The 17,244-nt window shown below is 41.7% G+C and overlaps 2 protein-coding genes across 2 annotated transcripts in view; both read right to left on the bottom strand.

Annotated features, from left to right (window-relative positions):
- Positions 1-9,540, bottom strand: part of EFHC2 (EF-hand domain containing 2) — a 61,857-nt gene extending 52,317 nt beyond the window's left edge. Inside the window, exons 1-3 of the mRNA XM_018565793.1 lie at positions 9,451-9,540; positions 3,844-4,029; positions 1,451-1,601 (exon numbers count right to left, since the gene is read on the bottom strand). Coding sequence (XP_018421295.1) covers positions 1,451-1,601; positions 3,844-4,029; positions 9,451-9,492 — 379 coding nt within the window. The 5' untranslated portion in view covers positions 9,493-9,540. The remainder of the gene's footprint in view (positions 1-1,450; positions 1,602-3,843; positions 4,030-9,450) is intronic.
- Positions 9,541-14,777: 5,237 nt separating this feature from the next.
- FUNDC1 (FUN14 domain containing 1) overlaps positions 14,778-17,244 on the bottom strand; it is a 9,321-nt gene continuing 6,854 nt past the window's right edge. Inside the window, exons 4-5 of the mRNA XM_018565794.1 lie at positions 16,785-16,913; positions 14,778-14,986 (exon numbers count right to left, since the gene is read on the bottom strand). Coding sequence (XP_018421296.1) covers positions 14,909-14,986; positions 16,785-16,913 — 207 coding nt within the window. The 3' untranslated portion in view covers positions 14,778-14,908. The remainder of the gene's footprint in view (positions 14,987-16,784; positions 16,914-17,244) is intronic.

Raw genomic sequence — 17,244 nt, 5'->3', positions numbered from 1 at the left:
GTTCGGGGGCCAGTGTGATCCTCTCAGTCTTGGGAGGGTGGCCCCAAGATAAAATCTTGCACCAGGGCCCTTTGGTTATTAGGTCCACCACTGATTGTATATGAGTTCCTGTACTGCGCCATATGTTCAAAAGGTGAACAGCTAGATGGCTAAGTGCATATTTCTCATGGCTATGCAACAGAAGAGTCTTCTATAAGGCCCAGATCACACCTGTGCATTGAGTTGTATGCACACTGTGCTTTTACATGCATTTTAAACACATTACCATTGAACTCTTTGTAAGGCATGTCTTGATGGAAACCACATCAAAGATGCAGCAAGCAGGATTTTATTTAACACAACACACCCACAAGAGCAGATGTCAACAGAACCCAATCCCCTATATTGGCTAACATTTGATACAACAAAAGCTAAATATCAACAAGACCAGGTGTATATAGCTCATAGCTGTGCATCACTAGTAGCCCCAATAAATACTGTAAGCACATGTGGCTGCAATAGGGATGGGGATTTCAGTCTGATTAATTTTCTTGTCTGTATCTTGTTGCACCACCAATAACTGGGACGCCAAATAATGGTTACTGGAGTAGGGCCTTCTTGTATGAACCGCTTTGATGCAAGGAATGAGATCCCATCAACATACTAATATTAGGAGAAGAACATTTTGTATACTAAAAATAGTTTTAAAGCTTTAACGGGATATAACCCCAGTTGATGCAGTTTTGGGTTTATTAAAATAGGACTGGATGTATTTATATGCAACTAGTGAATATGACTTGGTATCAGCCTCTAATCTTCTATTTAGCAAAACTCAGATTGGGAGTGGGAGGGCAGAGAGGAAAATAGCTAATAAGGTGTGCTGAAGTGCACGTGAGCTGACAAGGAACATTCTGATAGGAGGAAAGAGTGAACAGGGGGATGACTTATCACTGTCCTGTCGCTGCTCCTTCGCTGTCCTATCAGGCTGGGAGGTGAAAAGACTGTATTGCTTAACTGCAGTAGAGAAAAATCAGGTTGCCAACCAAGTTTTGCTGTCTGGCAGGGCTGTATTGATCTCAGAACTGAATGGACAGAAATGCATCTTAATCTTTAGGCGTTTGTTTGGAGTTTAGTTTACAAAACCAGTGATCTTTGCATATTTTATTACAATTGCTACTGTGTTCGGAAATAGGATAGGACAATAAAAGACATGGCAAAATGACAAGATACAAAACAGTTTTGCATGGCCAAAATGTTGTGGTATCTACTATGCTGGTATGGGACAAGACCGTATTACATCCACTGTGCCCCACAGTAAAAAATAAAATCAGAATCACCTACTTTGATTATTTTTCAATTTGATACAAAAAAATAAATAATAAATGAAAATTGTGAAATAAGCTTATGAATTAAAACAAACTGCAACATTACCTTCAAAAAGCAGTTTATTATTAGATGAAAGTGTACATACCTTGTGGAATTCCACTGTTTTTCATTTGAGGTTCCACTACCTGAATTGTGTCATCTTCAAGATAGAAATAGATTTTACAGAGCCTGACGCGCAAGGTTTCGTCTCGTCTCTGATGAATATCTTCTTCAAAATAGGCTTTGAATGACAGAACCTGAAATGAACAGATGTTTATTACTCAAACAACATAAACTATGCAGAAACATGAACCATGATGTAAAATCTGTAATAATCCTTAGAACTCTGGGCAAAGTTTTGTATTAAAGAAATGGTGGGGGTAGCCCTACTGCAAGGGTTAACTGCTCATTTTCGTCTAGATACAAAAATAATAGTTATACTCACCCGGACATACTTATTCTCAGACTGGTCCTTCCAGCGTCTATCCACCTTTGGTGCAGAGGTCTATGGACCCTAGTGTCATCACGTTCTATACACTGTGTATAGACATGAGGATGCCAGGGTACATACCATCGCTGCAGCGAAGGAGGACAGAGGCTTGACACAGTCGGCCGGCTTAGCAGTTCAGGTGACCATAACTTTTTTACTTTTGTATCTAGACGAAAATGAGCAGTTCACTCTTTCAATGCAGGGGTAGCCCCACTGCAAGGGTTAATTTAAAAAAATGTCTGGATTTCTTCTTCTGGAGCATCAGACAAAACAAAAAAGTTTAGTCTGGTGCTCCACTTTAACCTCAGCAAGAAAATGCACTGATACTGCTGGAATCACTCACTCCAGCTTTATGTCCTCCTCATTTCAGCAATCCAAGAGGGGCAGTCAAACAAAGGGACAGTTGGGAACAGCTCCCCAACAGGACACACATAGCAATAAAAAAATGACAGATGTTCCAATCATTCCCCACTATATCTAAAACTAAAACAAGTTTATTTTAAAGTGTATTGAAAGCCACAACTTTTTTTGTGTAGAGTATGGAAAGGTTAAAACAGTCAGGTTTTTATTGCTCTCTGTTTACCCACTGAGGAGATTCAGCCTCTCTATTAGTCCTGGTCAACATTGTCACTGGGACACAGTGGGTAGTCCAGTGGGTGATGGGTAATCCAAAAACTTTTTACATCACAGGAACCAGAATAGAGAAATCTTTCAACGGGAACACCTGTTCTGGTGCTAACAGTCTTAGTGGGAGTTTCCACTTACCCGGTATATTGGGAACATTTTCTCTCACTTCCTGTTGTACGTTTGGGACAAGAACTGAAAGGAAATCTCTGCAGCAGGACGCACAAAAATAAAATATAACACAGGTTTTAATCAATCCATACTTTATTCTAATGTAGCCCCCATCACCTTCTGTGAGATGGCTACTAGAAAGTTAGTGATTGCCAGAACTGTAGTCAGTCTGACTAGATTATAGTTGGCATTTATCTGGTTAATTGCTGGTGTTCTGGCATTGATTGTACCTACCTGGGTGGAGTGTGTCTTTGCTGTAGAGTGGGACAACCAATGAGAGACACTGTGAGTGTGTGTGCAGTTCACCAGCCAATCACTGGGTCTCTCTCAACCAGTGTTGCATGCTGGGTAAATGCTTATATAGTCAAGGGAATTGTCGTGTGCTAAGTTCTAGCCGGGCGCCAGCCATGGATTAGTCCAGGTTGGGGTGTTGTCCAGCCACCCCCCAGGCTAGGCCTGAGGCCTGGCGGTGGGGATGCTGGAGTGCGGGAAGTGTTTAGCTAGGCCTCAAGTATGGAGGAGCCATGTGGTTGTCAGAGGAGGAGAACCAGAAAAGCTGATGGCTGCTGGAGGTCTCTGGAACATGGTGGACCTCAGGAGCAAGTCTGGTGTCTCTCCTGCTGAGGATCTGTGCTCATCCCTGCTCATCTGCTGCTCAATTTTCTATTCAACTGTGCTACCAATGGATCTACACTGGGATGCTAAAAAGGGGCTGGTGAGTCCAGAAGGTATGTCTGTACTACCCTTGATGTCTAGGATTCCTATACCCTCTCTCCCCAGAGTGAATATGTTCAATAAAAGTTATTTGGCATTGTACTCTGGAGTGGATATCAGCTTTGTGGGCACTAGAAGAGGGTGGTTAATGTTAATCGGGCAGCTGAAGACCAAATCCCCTAGACAGACTAGTGATGACCCAGGCTATTCTAGTGGCTCCTTCGGGGGTGAGCGCTACACTAAACTAAAAATAAAGGTTTGACTTTAGAAATACATTAAGCACCATTGCTGCTCCTTCCATACCTTATCCAGATCATCCTAAATCACTTACATGTCATTGTTTCAGCAAAATTAAAAACATGGGCATTTGAGAAATGCGTTATACAAAATAACAGACATGACAGAAAGAAAGAAACCGCAAACATCTATATAACTTTTATCACGCAACAGATATGTTCCATAAAAACAGATCAGTAATGAAATACAAATGAAACACAAACCTGTTTATCAAATGCAACCCAAGAAGGAGCGTCACTGCCTACTCCTCTAGGGAAGACACTGAATTTAGGCTTCAATTTCTGTCCAAGAAGTGCTTCTCCTCCAATACCTGGCTTCTCTTCACTCAACATAGAGATATCATTAGAGTAGCCAAAGTGCTGAGACTTATGGAACTTTTCTTTTCCTAGCTGAAAACACAAATTAAAATGAAAAATGAACATGATATATAATATAAAGTATACAGTATATATTTAATAAATACATATAGGGGACTGTGTATCTTAATAAGGTTCATAACATTACAATACAATTTGGGGATGGGCTGCGCAGAGAATATTTAATTGGCAGGATAGGGAAATTTGGACATAGCAGCAACCACAGGATGGCGGCGGCAGTAAGTGCACTAATTCTGAAAGCTAACGTATCCTTTATATTAATAAATTAAGCTCCAGTCAGCCACTGTCCCAGTGACAACATTAAAAATGTCCTTAATGGCCCCAAAGAGAGTAGAAAAAAATGGCAGTCTCTAACCCATCCCCACTCAATAGAAAAGCAAACAAAAAAAGTTTGGCTGGAGCTACACTAAGATAATCGGAATGGGAAAAAGGATTGAGAAGGATAGTAAATAAGCACGTTAGGTTCAATTAACTAAGATGGATCCATTGTTTTAACTCCACTTGTTATTTGATGTCATAATTTGCCCCTGCAATGTAGAGTTCAGAATCATAAATAATGCTTATGAGCATCATTCTTATTATTTCTGTATTGCACTTAAAGAGTAAAGCAGCTATCACTGCTGTTCCCAAAAAAAGGCAGGAAAAGGACTAGTCAGCCGCTAATCTTTTCCTTATTACAGACTCACCATGCTTTGCTCAGCACTGTGTCTTTGTGTGAAGTCAGCCATCTAAGAAGAGGTAAGGTTTGCTTCCTTGTGTAAGAGCCTCCAGCAAGGAGAACAGTGAACAGCACAGCAGTGACATCACCTAGTGTCACTCCAGAAAAGGTAGATTTTTCAAGGTACTGTCTAGGCACAATTAAAGTGGCACTAATCTCAGGAGTTAAACCTTAAAGATAAGGTTTAATAAAAACATTTACTGTATATACTCGAGTATAAGCCGACCTGAATATAAGCGAGGTACCTAATTTTACCACCAAGAACTGGGGAAAAATATTGACCCGAGTATAAGCCTAGGGTGGGAAATGAGGCAGCTACTGGTAAATGTACAATCTTACTTACCTCGCCGAGCGTCGCGTCACTGCTGCTCCGGTGGGCGGCGCTCCGAGCAGTGTCATCTGGCAGTCTCCGGCCACCTAAATTAGGACCCGGAGACTGCCAGATGACCCCGCTCGGAGCGCCGCCCACCGGAGCAGCAGTGACGCGACGCTCGGCGAGGTAAGTAAGAAGAAACCTGACCAGCGTACTCACTTTCCTCAGTGCACGAGACGCTGACTCGAGTATAAGTCGAGGGGGGCATTTTTCAGCACAAAAAATGGGCTGAAAAACTCGGCTTATACTCGAGTATATACGGTAAGTACCTTAAAAGGAGAACTATAAGGTGAGTGAAAATCGCTCAACCTCATAGTTCGAGCCGACATGTGACAATGAAACTGTCACACGTCGTCTCAATCGGGAAGTGAGCAAAACACATAACGTCGCTCGCTCACTTCTCGATCGTCTCCCTGTAGAGAGTCGTGACTGTCAGTCACGGCTCCCTGCAGGGATTCCCCCGATCCAATCCTCAAGCACTGACTGGAGTAACAGATGGGGGGCGGGTAGATAGGCAAAGCCAGCCGTCACTCATGCAGCTGGGTGTATCTCGACAGTAATGTTGGGATTTGTGGCGGCTGCGGCGTTCTCAGTATGCTGCAAGCTGTAGCTTGCGATATACTGAGCTTAGGGTCATGGGAGGACGCTAGTTTATGTCCTCCCGTGACCCTTAAGAGAACAATGGGGAAAAACACTTACCCCATAGTTCTCTTTTAACTATTAACAAAAATGTAACTTATTTGTGTATCACTCAGCTGTAGATCCTCAAATCATCTCTGAATTGGCGCTGACACTTTCCTTCCTTTTGGAGGAAGGCTACTTTTGTTCCCCATGGTCCCTTTGTGTGTTGTAAGTAGGCACCGCTCCAAGCTTGCTCCCGTGATGGACTATAATCTCAATATAAATTGGTAAACTAAACATGAGATTGTAGTTTTCCATGTAAATTTCCATAACATAGCAAATCTTCACTTTTTGAGTTCAGTTCCATTTTAAATGTTGAAGCCTTGGTTTTCTAATAAATCGTTATTTTATCTAACCGTGTTATTTCATCACTGCCTAAAATGGTTTCTTTTTTTATTATAAAAAAAAGCAAATAATACATGGGAATGAAAATACCCCAAGTGTCATGCTTCTGTGAATTAAACCTTATGTGGCAAATATAACCTGAACACGCAGCTTGTGAATAAAAGTATGCTAAATATATGCATGGGACATGTCTTCATGAGTCCAAATGGATGCCATAGAAACCTTTCTTTGCTAGCACAGGATATAACAGGGGTGATGCTAGGATCCTAAAAGACTTGGGGAACCCCCAGACTGAAATGTTGAGAGGGTTGTAGCATAGCAAAGAGTGGGTGAGGCTGCTTCCTGTCTCTCATATTCTCTGTCTCATAAAGTGACCCTGTCATTGCAATGCAATGGCACCCCAAGCACCTATATCGAGTGTGTCGAGTGTGTCGCAATGCATGCCAGTGCATTATAGTGAGCTGCCATGCATTGTGTTACAAAAAAGGGTTATGTATGATTTAAGCCAAATTAAGGTGCATTTCCAGCCCATTCATATCTAATGGGTTTCCTTAACACAATGCACGTTAATGCACGACATGCAAAGCCAAAAAGTAAATGGGCCCTTACTGCTGGGGAAAGGAAAGTTTTAGAAGACAATTAGCTGGGTCTCATCTCACAAAAATTGAGAACCACTGCCCCAAACTATGGTCTATGATAGGGTTAGGCAAAGTCCAGCCCTCCACCTGTGGTGCAGCTTCAAATCTCATGAAGCATTGCAAGACTCTGACAGACACAGACATGACTCCCAGAGGCAGATGCATCCAGTCCCAATCCTGTCCACCTGTCCCTTTGATGTGTTTATTGGACTAAAAATAGTTACATTAAAAACATGCAGCAGTCCTGGCAGTATGCAATTAATGAACAATGTGTGTAATGCTGATTTCATTTGCAATGTCACCTTCACAGTAGACTTTTTAATGTTATTTAATGTCATAGGTGTCAAAGATTTTGTTACATCCACCCACCAACCACTCTTTTGTTAGTACATTTTATACAATAAACGTAATCAATATGCACTTATGTTCAGATTGCTACATATAATATTAACAGGGATCTAATGAAAGTCAAGTAAAAATGTTTTGCCAAACACAGTGGCAGGAAAAATAGTTACATTTGTATCATTGCGCCAATTTAATTACAGTACATACTGTACATTTTACCCAGCTATAAAGGCCGTTTGAAATGTCAGCAATATAAAAATATAATATGCCAGAATATCCAAGTACAGTATTCTGAGAATGATGTAGAACTGTGTGATTGCTTCTCTACATACAGTATATTAACATTTCTGCTGATTTCACCTTAGCAACATATAGAATTTCAGTGAGCGTTCAATATAGAGTAGAATACATTATCCCTCTCCTCTTTTGAAGCTCACTGTATTCGCCTATTTTCTCCAGTTTCTCTGAGGATTGCTGTAATATACCGGCCTCCTGGACCAGTATCTCGCTTTCTTGAGGACTTCTCTGCCTGGCTACCCTACTTTCTCTCCTTAGAAATACCCACTATCCTTTTTGGTGACTTTAACATTGCTAATAACAATAACTCCCCGGCTTCCACTCAATTTCTTAACCTAACCTCTTCTTTTGATCTAAACAATGGACAAACGCTCCTACTTACTCAGATGGTAACATTCTAGATCTTGTTTTCTCTCACCTATGCGCTCCTTGCAACCTCTCCAATACCCCTTTCCCGCTCTCAGACCACAACCTTGTCAGTTTCACACTCACCCTGTCCCCAACCCTGAATCCCCCTACACGGCACACTGTCACCAAGAGAAACCTTCGCCACCTCGACCCTTCTCTTCTCCACTCTGCTACTGACTACCTCTATGACAAAATCTCACCCCTGTCCTGGCCAGAACTGGCTACTTCTGTCTTCAACAGCTCGCTCTCATCCTCCCTAGACACTTTGGCTCCGCTCACTACACGCAGACTTAGACCAGTCACCTTCCCCTATTCATGTACCAGGCTCACCATCACACTTCTTAATTTCCTCTTTTGACCCTGTCACCACAGAGGAGGTTACAAAGCATCTCTCCAACACCCCTTTTGCTTGTTTGCAATTTAGGAAAGGTGTTCCCAAACACACCTACCATAGGCTCCTTGTTGTCTCTACAAGCCAGTACTAAGTACCCATTCACACCTAGGCGACAAAATGCTCAAGACAAGGAATCCCATTCATTCCTACAGTAATTGAAGTTGTGCACTTCCCATCAACTGGCAGATTTTCGGACGAAAAGCTGACCTGAAGCGCGGCCAGTCCGAGGTGACCGGAAGCTTGCCCGAGCCGAGCTGGCCGGAAGCTTGGCCGAGCCGAGCTGGCCGGAAGCTTGGTCGACCCGAGCTGACCAGAAGAACGACCGGTCCAACTTGACTTGACCGACTTGCCCGCCGGTTGAACAAAGAAAATATAACCACGTGTACCCAGGTTTAATTCCCTATCTCACATACATACACACATACTAGGGCCAATTTAGACAGGAGCCAATTAGCCTACCAGCATGTCTTTGGAGTGTGGCAGGAAGCCAGACTACCCGCATATTACACAAGTAAAGAACATACAAACTCCATGCTGATAGTGTGCTGGTTGGTATTTGATCACAGTCTCAAGGCAGGGTAGATGAGCACTAAAGTATAGTTGCTGTATTTCCAGCTCCAGGTCTTTCATGCTAATCCTGGCTTCACTATCTAGTGATCCAGTGGCCTGGTACAAGAGTTCAGACTTTTCAGGCTTTACTTTGTGCTTGTTACAGGTCAGTGAAGTACTAGGCATAGAAGCCAGAATGGAGAGAATAGGAAATCAATTTGGACATACATGTAAATTCACTTTACTCTGACTGTACATAAATAATAGGATTTTGTTCTTACAGTAAAGTACATTGTGGGACACAACTCTGAAGAATTCTGAGACGTAGAGGCAGAAGCATAATCTTACATCTCAGAACGTCACAATGGATGATAGACAAATAAAGTTTAGGGGGAACAAAAAAACTTTCAAAAATAAAAGAGAAAAAAACAGTAATATATTAAAAAAATAAAAGTTCGGGGGAAAAAACAGTAAAATATACACAAATAAAAGTTTTGGGGAAAAACAGTATTATATTTAAAAAAATAAAGGAAAAAAGTACTAATTTAGGGTAACGTTATACAGCAGTTTTCTGGAGAAAAAAAAACAGTCATTTATCTCTACTGAGAAAAGATGCAACAAAATGAAATGATTGTTTATAAAGAGCGTGCATATGTAAGGAAGAAAATAATTAAAGGATACGTACGTTTCTATTAAATGAGTTTCCTGGCAGGAGAGGTAGAGCCATGTTGATTGTCCCTGGCTATTATACACACTGAACACTCTGAGTGATGAACCATGGAGACGGCTTTGTTTACTGGCTGTTACTTAGTAACTCTTCGGCTGACAGGGAAATCTTTTTTTTTTTCCATTGCAGCTTTATTTAAAAGGAACAGTATCTTATTCAAGTCTAACCAATGGTTGTGCAGGCTTTTGTCTGACTTTTAAATGACAAACATACTAGGAACAACTTAAGAGCATATTGGGCAGTCTAGAATTTAGATTGTTTGGTATTAATCCTAAAGTGACGCTATACTCATGAGTTCAATCTTAAAAATGCATTCAAGTTCCTTAACTATCAACAGAAATGTAACTTATTTGTGTATCACTCAGCTGTAGATCCTCAAATCATCTCTGAATTGGTGCTGACACTGTCCTTCCTTCTGGAGGGTGGCTACTTTTGTTCTTCAAAGTCCCTGTGTGCGCTGTAAAGTAGTCACCTCCCCAAGCTCGCATCCATGATGGACTACAATCTCAATACAAATTAGTGAACTGAATATGAGACTGTAGTCCATCACAGGAGTGAGATTGGAGCAGTGACTACTTTACAACACACACATTGACTATGGGGAACAAAAGTACCGTATTTTTCGCTCCATAAGACGCACCTTTTGTCCCCCAAAATGCAGGCAAAAATGTCTGTGCGTCTTATGGAGCGAATGTGTGAGAGCTGAGGGAATCCCTATCGCCCGACGCCGGGGACATGCAGTTTCAGGCGCTGGGAGAGTAGTTTTTTTGCACATTTAGCCCAGCTCCTGACAAGCAGAGCTAAATGTATAGTGTGGAGCCGCCGCTCGTTTTCATACAAGTGATCTGATTACATCACTTGTATGAAAGGAGCAGCGGCGATCCTGTTCCAATCCCCCCTGCACGGTGTTCGGGGTCCCCTGCTCCTCTGCGGCATGGGAGCTCACCATAGAGCCCGTAGAGCAGACGAAGAACGTCCGTTCTTCGTCTGCTCTGTGTAATCACTGAGACCGCGACGCTGTAATCACAGCGCCACCTGTCACTAACTACACAGAACCCTACCCTCCCTTTGTCCTATTGTCAGGTACGCCTTATGGAGCGCAAAATACGGTAGCCACCCTCCAGAAGGAAGGACAGTATTAGCCTGAATTCAGAGATGATTTGAGGATCTACAGCCGAGTGATGCACAAATAAGATATATTTTTAATTATACTTAAGGTACTTGAATGTATTTGTAAGATTTAACTCCCTGAGTTTAGTGTCACTGTAAAAGAGACCTTGCATGACAATCCAAGGTCAGCCTATCTTGAACCCCCGTGTAGCGATATAGAGTTAAATAAAATAATAATTAATCAGGCGTAAAATGAAAAATATACCTACCTTACATGCCAGCTTCTAGCTGCTGTCTAGTTGAGGCTGATGTCACTCATCTTGGGCTCTATAGAAGGACTAGGCTGGGGGCCGGGGAGCATATGCCTTCTGAGTACTAGTACCATGTGTTGGGCTGGTGGTCCTAAGTGGTGATACTTTACGATTCAGGCAATAATTAGAGAGGAAACAGCCAGCGACAAACTTCAGGCATTTTATAGCTGCTGCCTGCCCGGTGTTCAGACCTGTGAATCCAGCATCTAGCAAGAGATAAGCCTTCCATCACCAACTTAAGCTGGCCATACACCTAGAGGTTTATTATTGTTCAGCCTATGGACAGATGGAAAAAGAGATTCCTCCATCTACGCTAAACTGTGTGGATGGAGGAATCCCCCCGCGAGGCCAAGCTTCAGTATTTTTATAGTCAGCCCCGCTGGCTGTCAAAATACCTGAACAATGCTTGCATCTTATTGGATGCAGGCATTGTGCAGCTGACAATTTTCCACCCAGCACCTTCAATTTTTCAGTCAAAGGATGTCGGTCGGGAGGCAGCAGACAGGACCACCCACTGAGCTCATTTTGCCCGGTTCATCAAGAACTGACCGAAATTTTCTAAGTGTATAGGAAGCTTTTCTTTTTGACTTTGAGGTGTCCTGTGAACAAATGCCAAGAGCTGCAGAGGAAGCTGATTTTGCAACATGTGAAGGTTTGTCCATTGTACTGACAGCTGTGTCCAGGGATTGGTAGCATGCACTGTTCAGCCAACAATTTCACAGCACGTCCCTTTGACAAAAGTAGATGTAATTATTAAATTTTTCACAAGGAAATAGTGCCATCACTGATTGAGTTTCGGCTGGTTCGTCCTAAATCCACTGAAATTCAGTCTGCGTGTACCCAGCTTTAAGAATGCCCACCTTTCACCATGCCCAACAATCAATGTGTGGTAAACTTTCTGTAGCCTTCAAAAATATTTTCCTACCATGAAAGGGCGAGATTCATGTATTTGCCTCCAGGCCAAAGGTTCCCAGTTCCTCCTAGCTGAAATCCAGGAAAAGCTCATAATCTCACACGAAGATACTCTTGCACAGTGATAAGAGTGCATTCTCATGAGACTGGGGATCGTCAGCTCTCCCAGGATCTCACTGAAGTAATGTTGCAACAGTAAGAAGCTAGTGTGTCAGGTAAGTATATTTTATATAATTTTCTTTTTTTCTCCTAATGTTTGATTTTTTGTTATTTACTGTTTTTACATTAGGATGAGAGGATTGCAAGATAAGCGGAACTTGCATTTTCACAGAAGCTTTTATAGCAGTCAGTATGATTTATTTAAACCAAGTCAGGAACTCAGCGGGCGCTTTATTTTCCTGCAAGTGTAAGCCACAGGATGACTCCTGCATCACTTTATTTTAGTTTAGGCTAGCAATATGCCTTTTTGCTTGCGCCTGTCAAATTACATACATATACATTATATATATTATATACATACATATATAAATAACTTTTGTACATGAGAAAGCGGACATTCTGGAGTGGGCATAACATGTGGTGTGTGTTCGCAGCACAAAAAGGCAAAAAATGGGTACGGTAAAACCGTACTCGATATGCACATGGCTTAAAGAGGCATGGTTAGTGGCTGAGTCTGCACACAAAATGTAAATGTACTATAGTAAGATAAGGTCTTGTGAGTCATGGAAGAATGGAAGCATGGAGGATATGAAAGCTTCAGTCGAGCCACATTCTCTGGCTTGCATCCATAGTGAAGATTTTCCAGCATAGGATATATCCCAAGAAACCATGGGTGGCCAAGTCACCACAGTAGGTCCAGCTTGTCTAAGCAACCAAAGCTGGTGGATATTCTGAAAGCACTTTTGGCTAAAGGTGGGAACAGACCTTCTTGTCATTCTTTCAGATGCAATACTGGAGCCTAGTGCCAGGATAATTTAAATCCAATATGCATGTGCATGAGTTGCATAATCACCAAACCAAGAGACCACCATGAATGAAAGAATCATCTGAGTAGATGGGAGCAATGCCAAACATTGTGAAGTTGTCATCGCTGGAGGAGGACAAACTCAAGATTGTCATAATGTGTATTTATACTTGCACATAATGGCAAATGCCCCCACAGCCCCATTACCCTAGGAGCATAACCTGTTATCCACATATTAAGACAAAGGCAGAAACAATAGACTGACCAGGTAAGCATTGCATGTTTTTGTGCATTCTGGAATGACTGAGCTATACTATTTTTCATGAGCTGTTAGGGCATAATTTTTCAGCTGGACATTTCAAATCTCCGATGCTGGCGACGTACACTGTACGTCGTCAGTCACGAAGGGGTTAATGCATTTACTAACATCAAAACAGCTCCTCCAGCTGCTTCTTAAAGTGGACCTTTACCCCGTTTGACTAAAAATCATATCAGCATAGAGCTCTGCATGCTGATATGAAAGCATCTTACATTCATTAGCTAAACAAACATATTGATTTTACTTACAACTATTGCTTTTCCACTTTGGCACAAATTATGTAATCGTGCCCAAGCGCTGCATCCTGGGAAGATTACACCAGCAGAGCATTGCTGGGAAATCTCATATGTAGGCTCACAAGATCTCAGGGAAAGGCATTTTTCTTCCATGAAATTATGTGAATGGTCACATGTCCTAGTCACATGTGCCAGAGTTCCAGGAAGTAAAAGTGGATCTAGTAACCCGCCCTTAGTTAAAATGGCCATTGTGAGAAGACTGGGGAAGAAAAGAAAAATAAGGTATGCAAAAAAATGAAATGCCGGCAATTATCTAGAAGTATGTGTTTGTAGATTGTCATTACTAGAGAATCAAGATTACTAAAAGGTGCCTGTGTTGTTATTTTGAAGATATGGGTAAAAGTTCCTCCAAGTTTTCCTCCTTGATTTTCTTTTTCCATCCAGATCCTCCTCTCGGTTTTGCTAGCTACCAAGTTATAAGAGAAGCCAGAGAATTTGTCTGTATGAATTTCAGAATCCCCTCAGGATATAGCTTCCTGGTTTGTCAACTTATTTTGAACCCACATCAAAATAGATTGGAGTACCAGATTTAATGAATGGAATTGTTTTCCAAAAGGATCAGATTCTATCATCTACAGTACCTGGTTTAGGCCAATGGTGGTCAACCTGAATAGAGGGATTCAATGGCTGTCCCCGACACTTCCAAAGGGCCACACAATAATCTAAATGATTGGGCTGTACCTACGTGCCTGAAAATGTTGGTTGTGCTATAGTTGTGCAAAAACCCCCTCCATTGGTGGCCAGTGACATTGTTTTTTTTAATCACCCCATCCCACATTGGTGGTCATTGCAGTCCCGTTTTTTTGTGTTAACAATCCCCCCCTAAATCCTCATCCGAATTGATGAATTGTGGGGGGTCAGTGGCAGTGCCGTTAACTCCCCCAACACTGGGGCTCAGTAAATGTATAATTGACCCCCCCACATAATAATAATAATTCCTACACAAAAGTAACATAACTTTTTTATTTTTGCAACTTCTATTGAATCTACTGGTGTAGAATTAGCTATTGCACAAAGTGATTGTATTTCTTTGTAAGGGTAACATTCACTGATGGGCCTTTGATTGCCAATTACAGTACATTGTTTTGGCACTAGTCAGAAAAAATACACACCATTAAATAAATATAAAAAGTATGTGCATGAGTTAACACGAACATCTGTAGACCTATTGTGATGACAGCCATGATAAAACCACGAAACAAGAAATAAGTCCACAAATCTGATTTTGTTCTTAACTAATAAGTAGATGAACAGCAATACATGTAATAATGTTCTTGTTTAAAGTAGACAGTTCAGTCAGTCTTTAGATGATGGGGCAGACTATACTGTGAGATCTTTGCAAGCACTCCCTATAGATAAGCGTTTTTTTAAGGAAACCCGCTCTAAAGAAAAACAAAACAAGGCATCTTTGTTAGCAGACAGGTATTTCCCATCATCTTGATTTTTACTTTCACTCAAATTCCAGTCCTGTGAGAATTCTCAGCTTCTGCTTCACCTTCGGTTCTTAAGAGGCAAGACCCAGTAAGAAACCACCAATGAATCCACCAGATACGACAACGTTCTGCTTAATAAAATCTGTTGACTGCAAGACAAAAAGATTGGTCAAAATGTATGTGGTCTGTCTGACCAGCACCCCTGCCGAGCTTTCAGTTCAATCAACCTAAATTACACAAACATTATATACATGCATACCACAGGATTTTCCTTCAAATATAAATATCAGAATGCACAATTATCAAGCAGCATCAAGTAATTGTCAGCAGTGAAAGTCTGAAGTGAGCCTTCTCTGCAAACAAGTTGTATATCTTTACCTGGAATGTATGGTTACCATCAAATAGATTACAGAACAACTATCACGAGAGAAACATGGAGCCCACTGTTGTTCACCTCTACTTCCAAAATACTACTGGTCAGGCTCTGAGGCACTGACCAGAGTATGCCGATAAAGAGTTTGTCTTTTCCTTAACGTCTCCAAATTTCCTGACCAGCAAATTTGCCCGGTGTCAGTAGCTCAGAAAGTACCGAAGTCAGAAGGTTAAAATAACTACCACACAACTAGCAATTTCCAAGGAGGCCAGCAGCAAGAGCCCCAATATTTCTCTCATGACAGGTAAAATGTATGCCATATCACGGATATCTCATTAACTGCAGAGTCCCCGTGGTTTTTAGGAGTCATTTTGCTTATTAGTTTTTTTTCCAAGAACAAACAGACTGTATTATTAACAAAATACATATCCATAAAAATGCCAAGAATACATTCCGTCCTTTGCAAAGCAGATAAATATTTCAGGATTGAATTCATAGGAACACATACATATCCATGTAGAGTTTGAATCATGCAATACATTTGAAACAGCAGACTGATAAAAGCTGATTTTTTTTAATACTAATAATGGAGAGAAAAAAAAAATTCTCTCCCTAATTTAAAAAAAAAAACCACATTAAAAGAGGTGTGTCTTCGCCGCGCGCTCCCGTCCGAAAAGCTGAGAAATCTCGTGCGAACTTCCGGGTGGAGGATACTGATGGCAGAGGAGCCACAGGCTCCTCTGCCATCAAAGAGGGAAAGGGCGTGGCCTGCCACAGGGCTGTGTGTGTCTATGGACGCACACAGCCACTGCGGAAACGAGCAGGCACGAGTGCCTCCATTAGAACGATGGTGGCACCCCTGCAGGGGGCGGGGGGGAAGAGCGCTGCGGGGACCCACAAGAAAACGAGGAATGAAAAAATGTTTACGAAAAAAAAAGCAACAGCCTCCAGCAAAGGAGGGTCTCCTTAAAGGAGAAATAAAAAAAAAGCAAATTAGGCTTTAATATCACTTTAAGTAACACACCTATATCTACTTTGTTCAATTACCTTTATTTTAAAGTGCAAGTAAACCCAAAATCTATTTTATAGTATGTTTGGCACAATAGTTTCTTACTTGGGAGATCCTGCTAGTAACAGCTCTTCCTAATGTAGGCTGACAATGCTAACCACTGCCTGCTAATTAGCAGCAGCATTGAAGGCAACCTGCCAAGCGCACTGCTTCAGTTGGCCATTGAGCTGCCTGTCTAATATATGTAGTAAGTAGCCTAATGAGCAAAAGAAGAAACTAGAGCAGCAAACTGACAATAGCCTACAACAGGAAGTGTTGTTACTGGCAGTTTCTCCAGGTAAGAAACTTTGCAATAGATTCACAAAAAATGGTTTGTATACAGTAGGACATGATGCCAAATATACTGAAAAGAAGATTTAGGGTTTACATATATTTTACCTGAAGAAGGATAAAAGCCAGTTTGTATTTTTCTGTGGCTATGTTTTTTTTTTCTTTGAGGAAAAAGCATAACTAAGCCAAATGTGCTTTAAAACAGAACATAGAAACTCCGTAAACATCTTCTTACCTCTTCGATTAAATTGTTGAGGTTTGGCACAGTTTTATTTGCCTGTTTCTTTATCTTCCTCTTAGCCTTGTTAACATCCGTCTCCACCCTTTTCCAGTCTATCTGTATATAACCCCCATGGCTGGCAATCTAGAAGAACAAAAGTATTTACAGAGTGTCAGTATCAATAAATACAAAATGTGATTCAGTTACTAAACCACTAAGGGCCCTGTTCACACCACAAAGCGGTCGGGCTCTGGAACGCACCGAATAGCATTCTGGCCGGCTCCCTGCGTTAAAAAAAAAATGCTGCATTTTCTGTAAATAATGCTGCATTTTTTACAGATCGCACTGGACCAGAATGCAGGCACTAATGTGCCACGCGTTCGGGTGATCGCACTGCGGGCACGGCTGCGGTGCCACTAATGCACCGCCATGCCCCCCCCCCCCCCCCACCCCACAAGACAATGAGAAGAGCCAC

The sequence above is a fragment of the Nanorana parkeri genome, unplaced genomic scaffold (assembly GCF_000935625.1).
Source record: "Nanorana parkeri isolate BGI_ZX_2015 unplaced genomic scaffold, ASM93562v1 scaffold888, whole genome shotgun sequence".
Classification (NCBI taxonomy): Eukaryota; Metazoa; Chordata; class Amphibia; order Anura; family Dicroglossidae; genus Nanorana; species Nanorana parkeri.
Note: the sequence above shows the minus strand (reverse complement) of the source record. Positions and strands in the feature narration are given on the sequence as shown.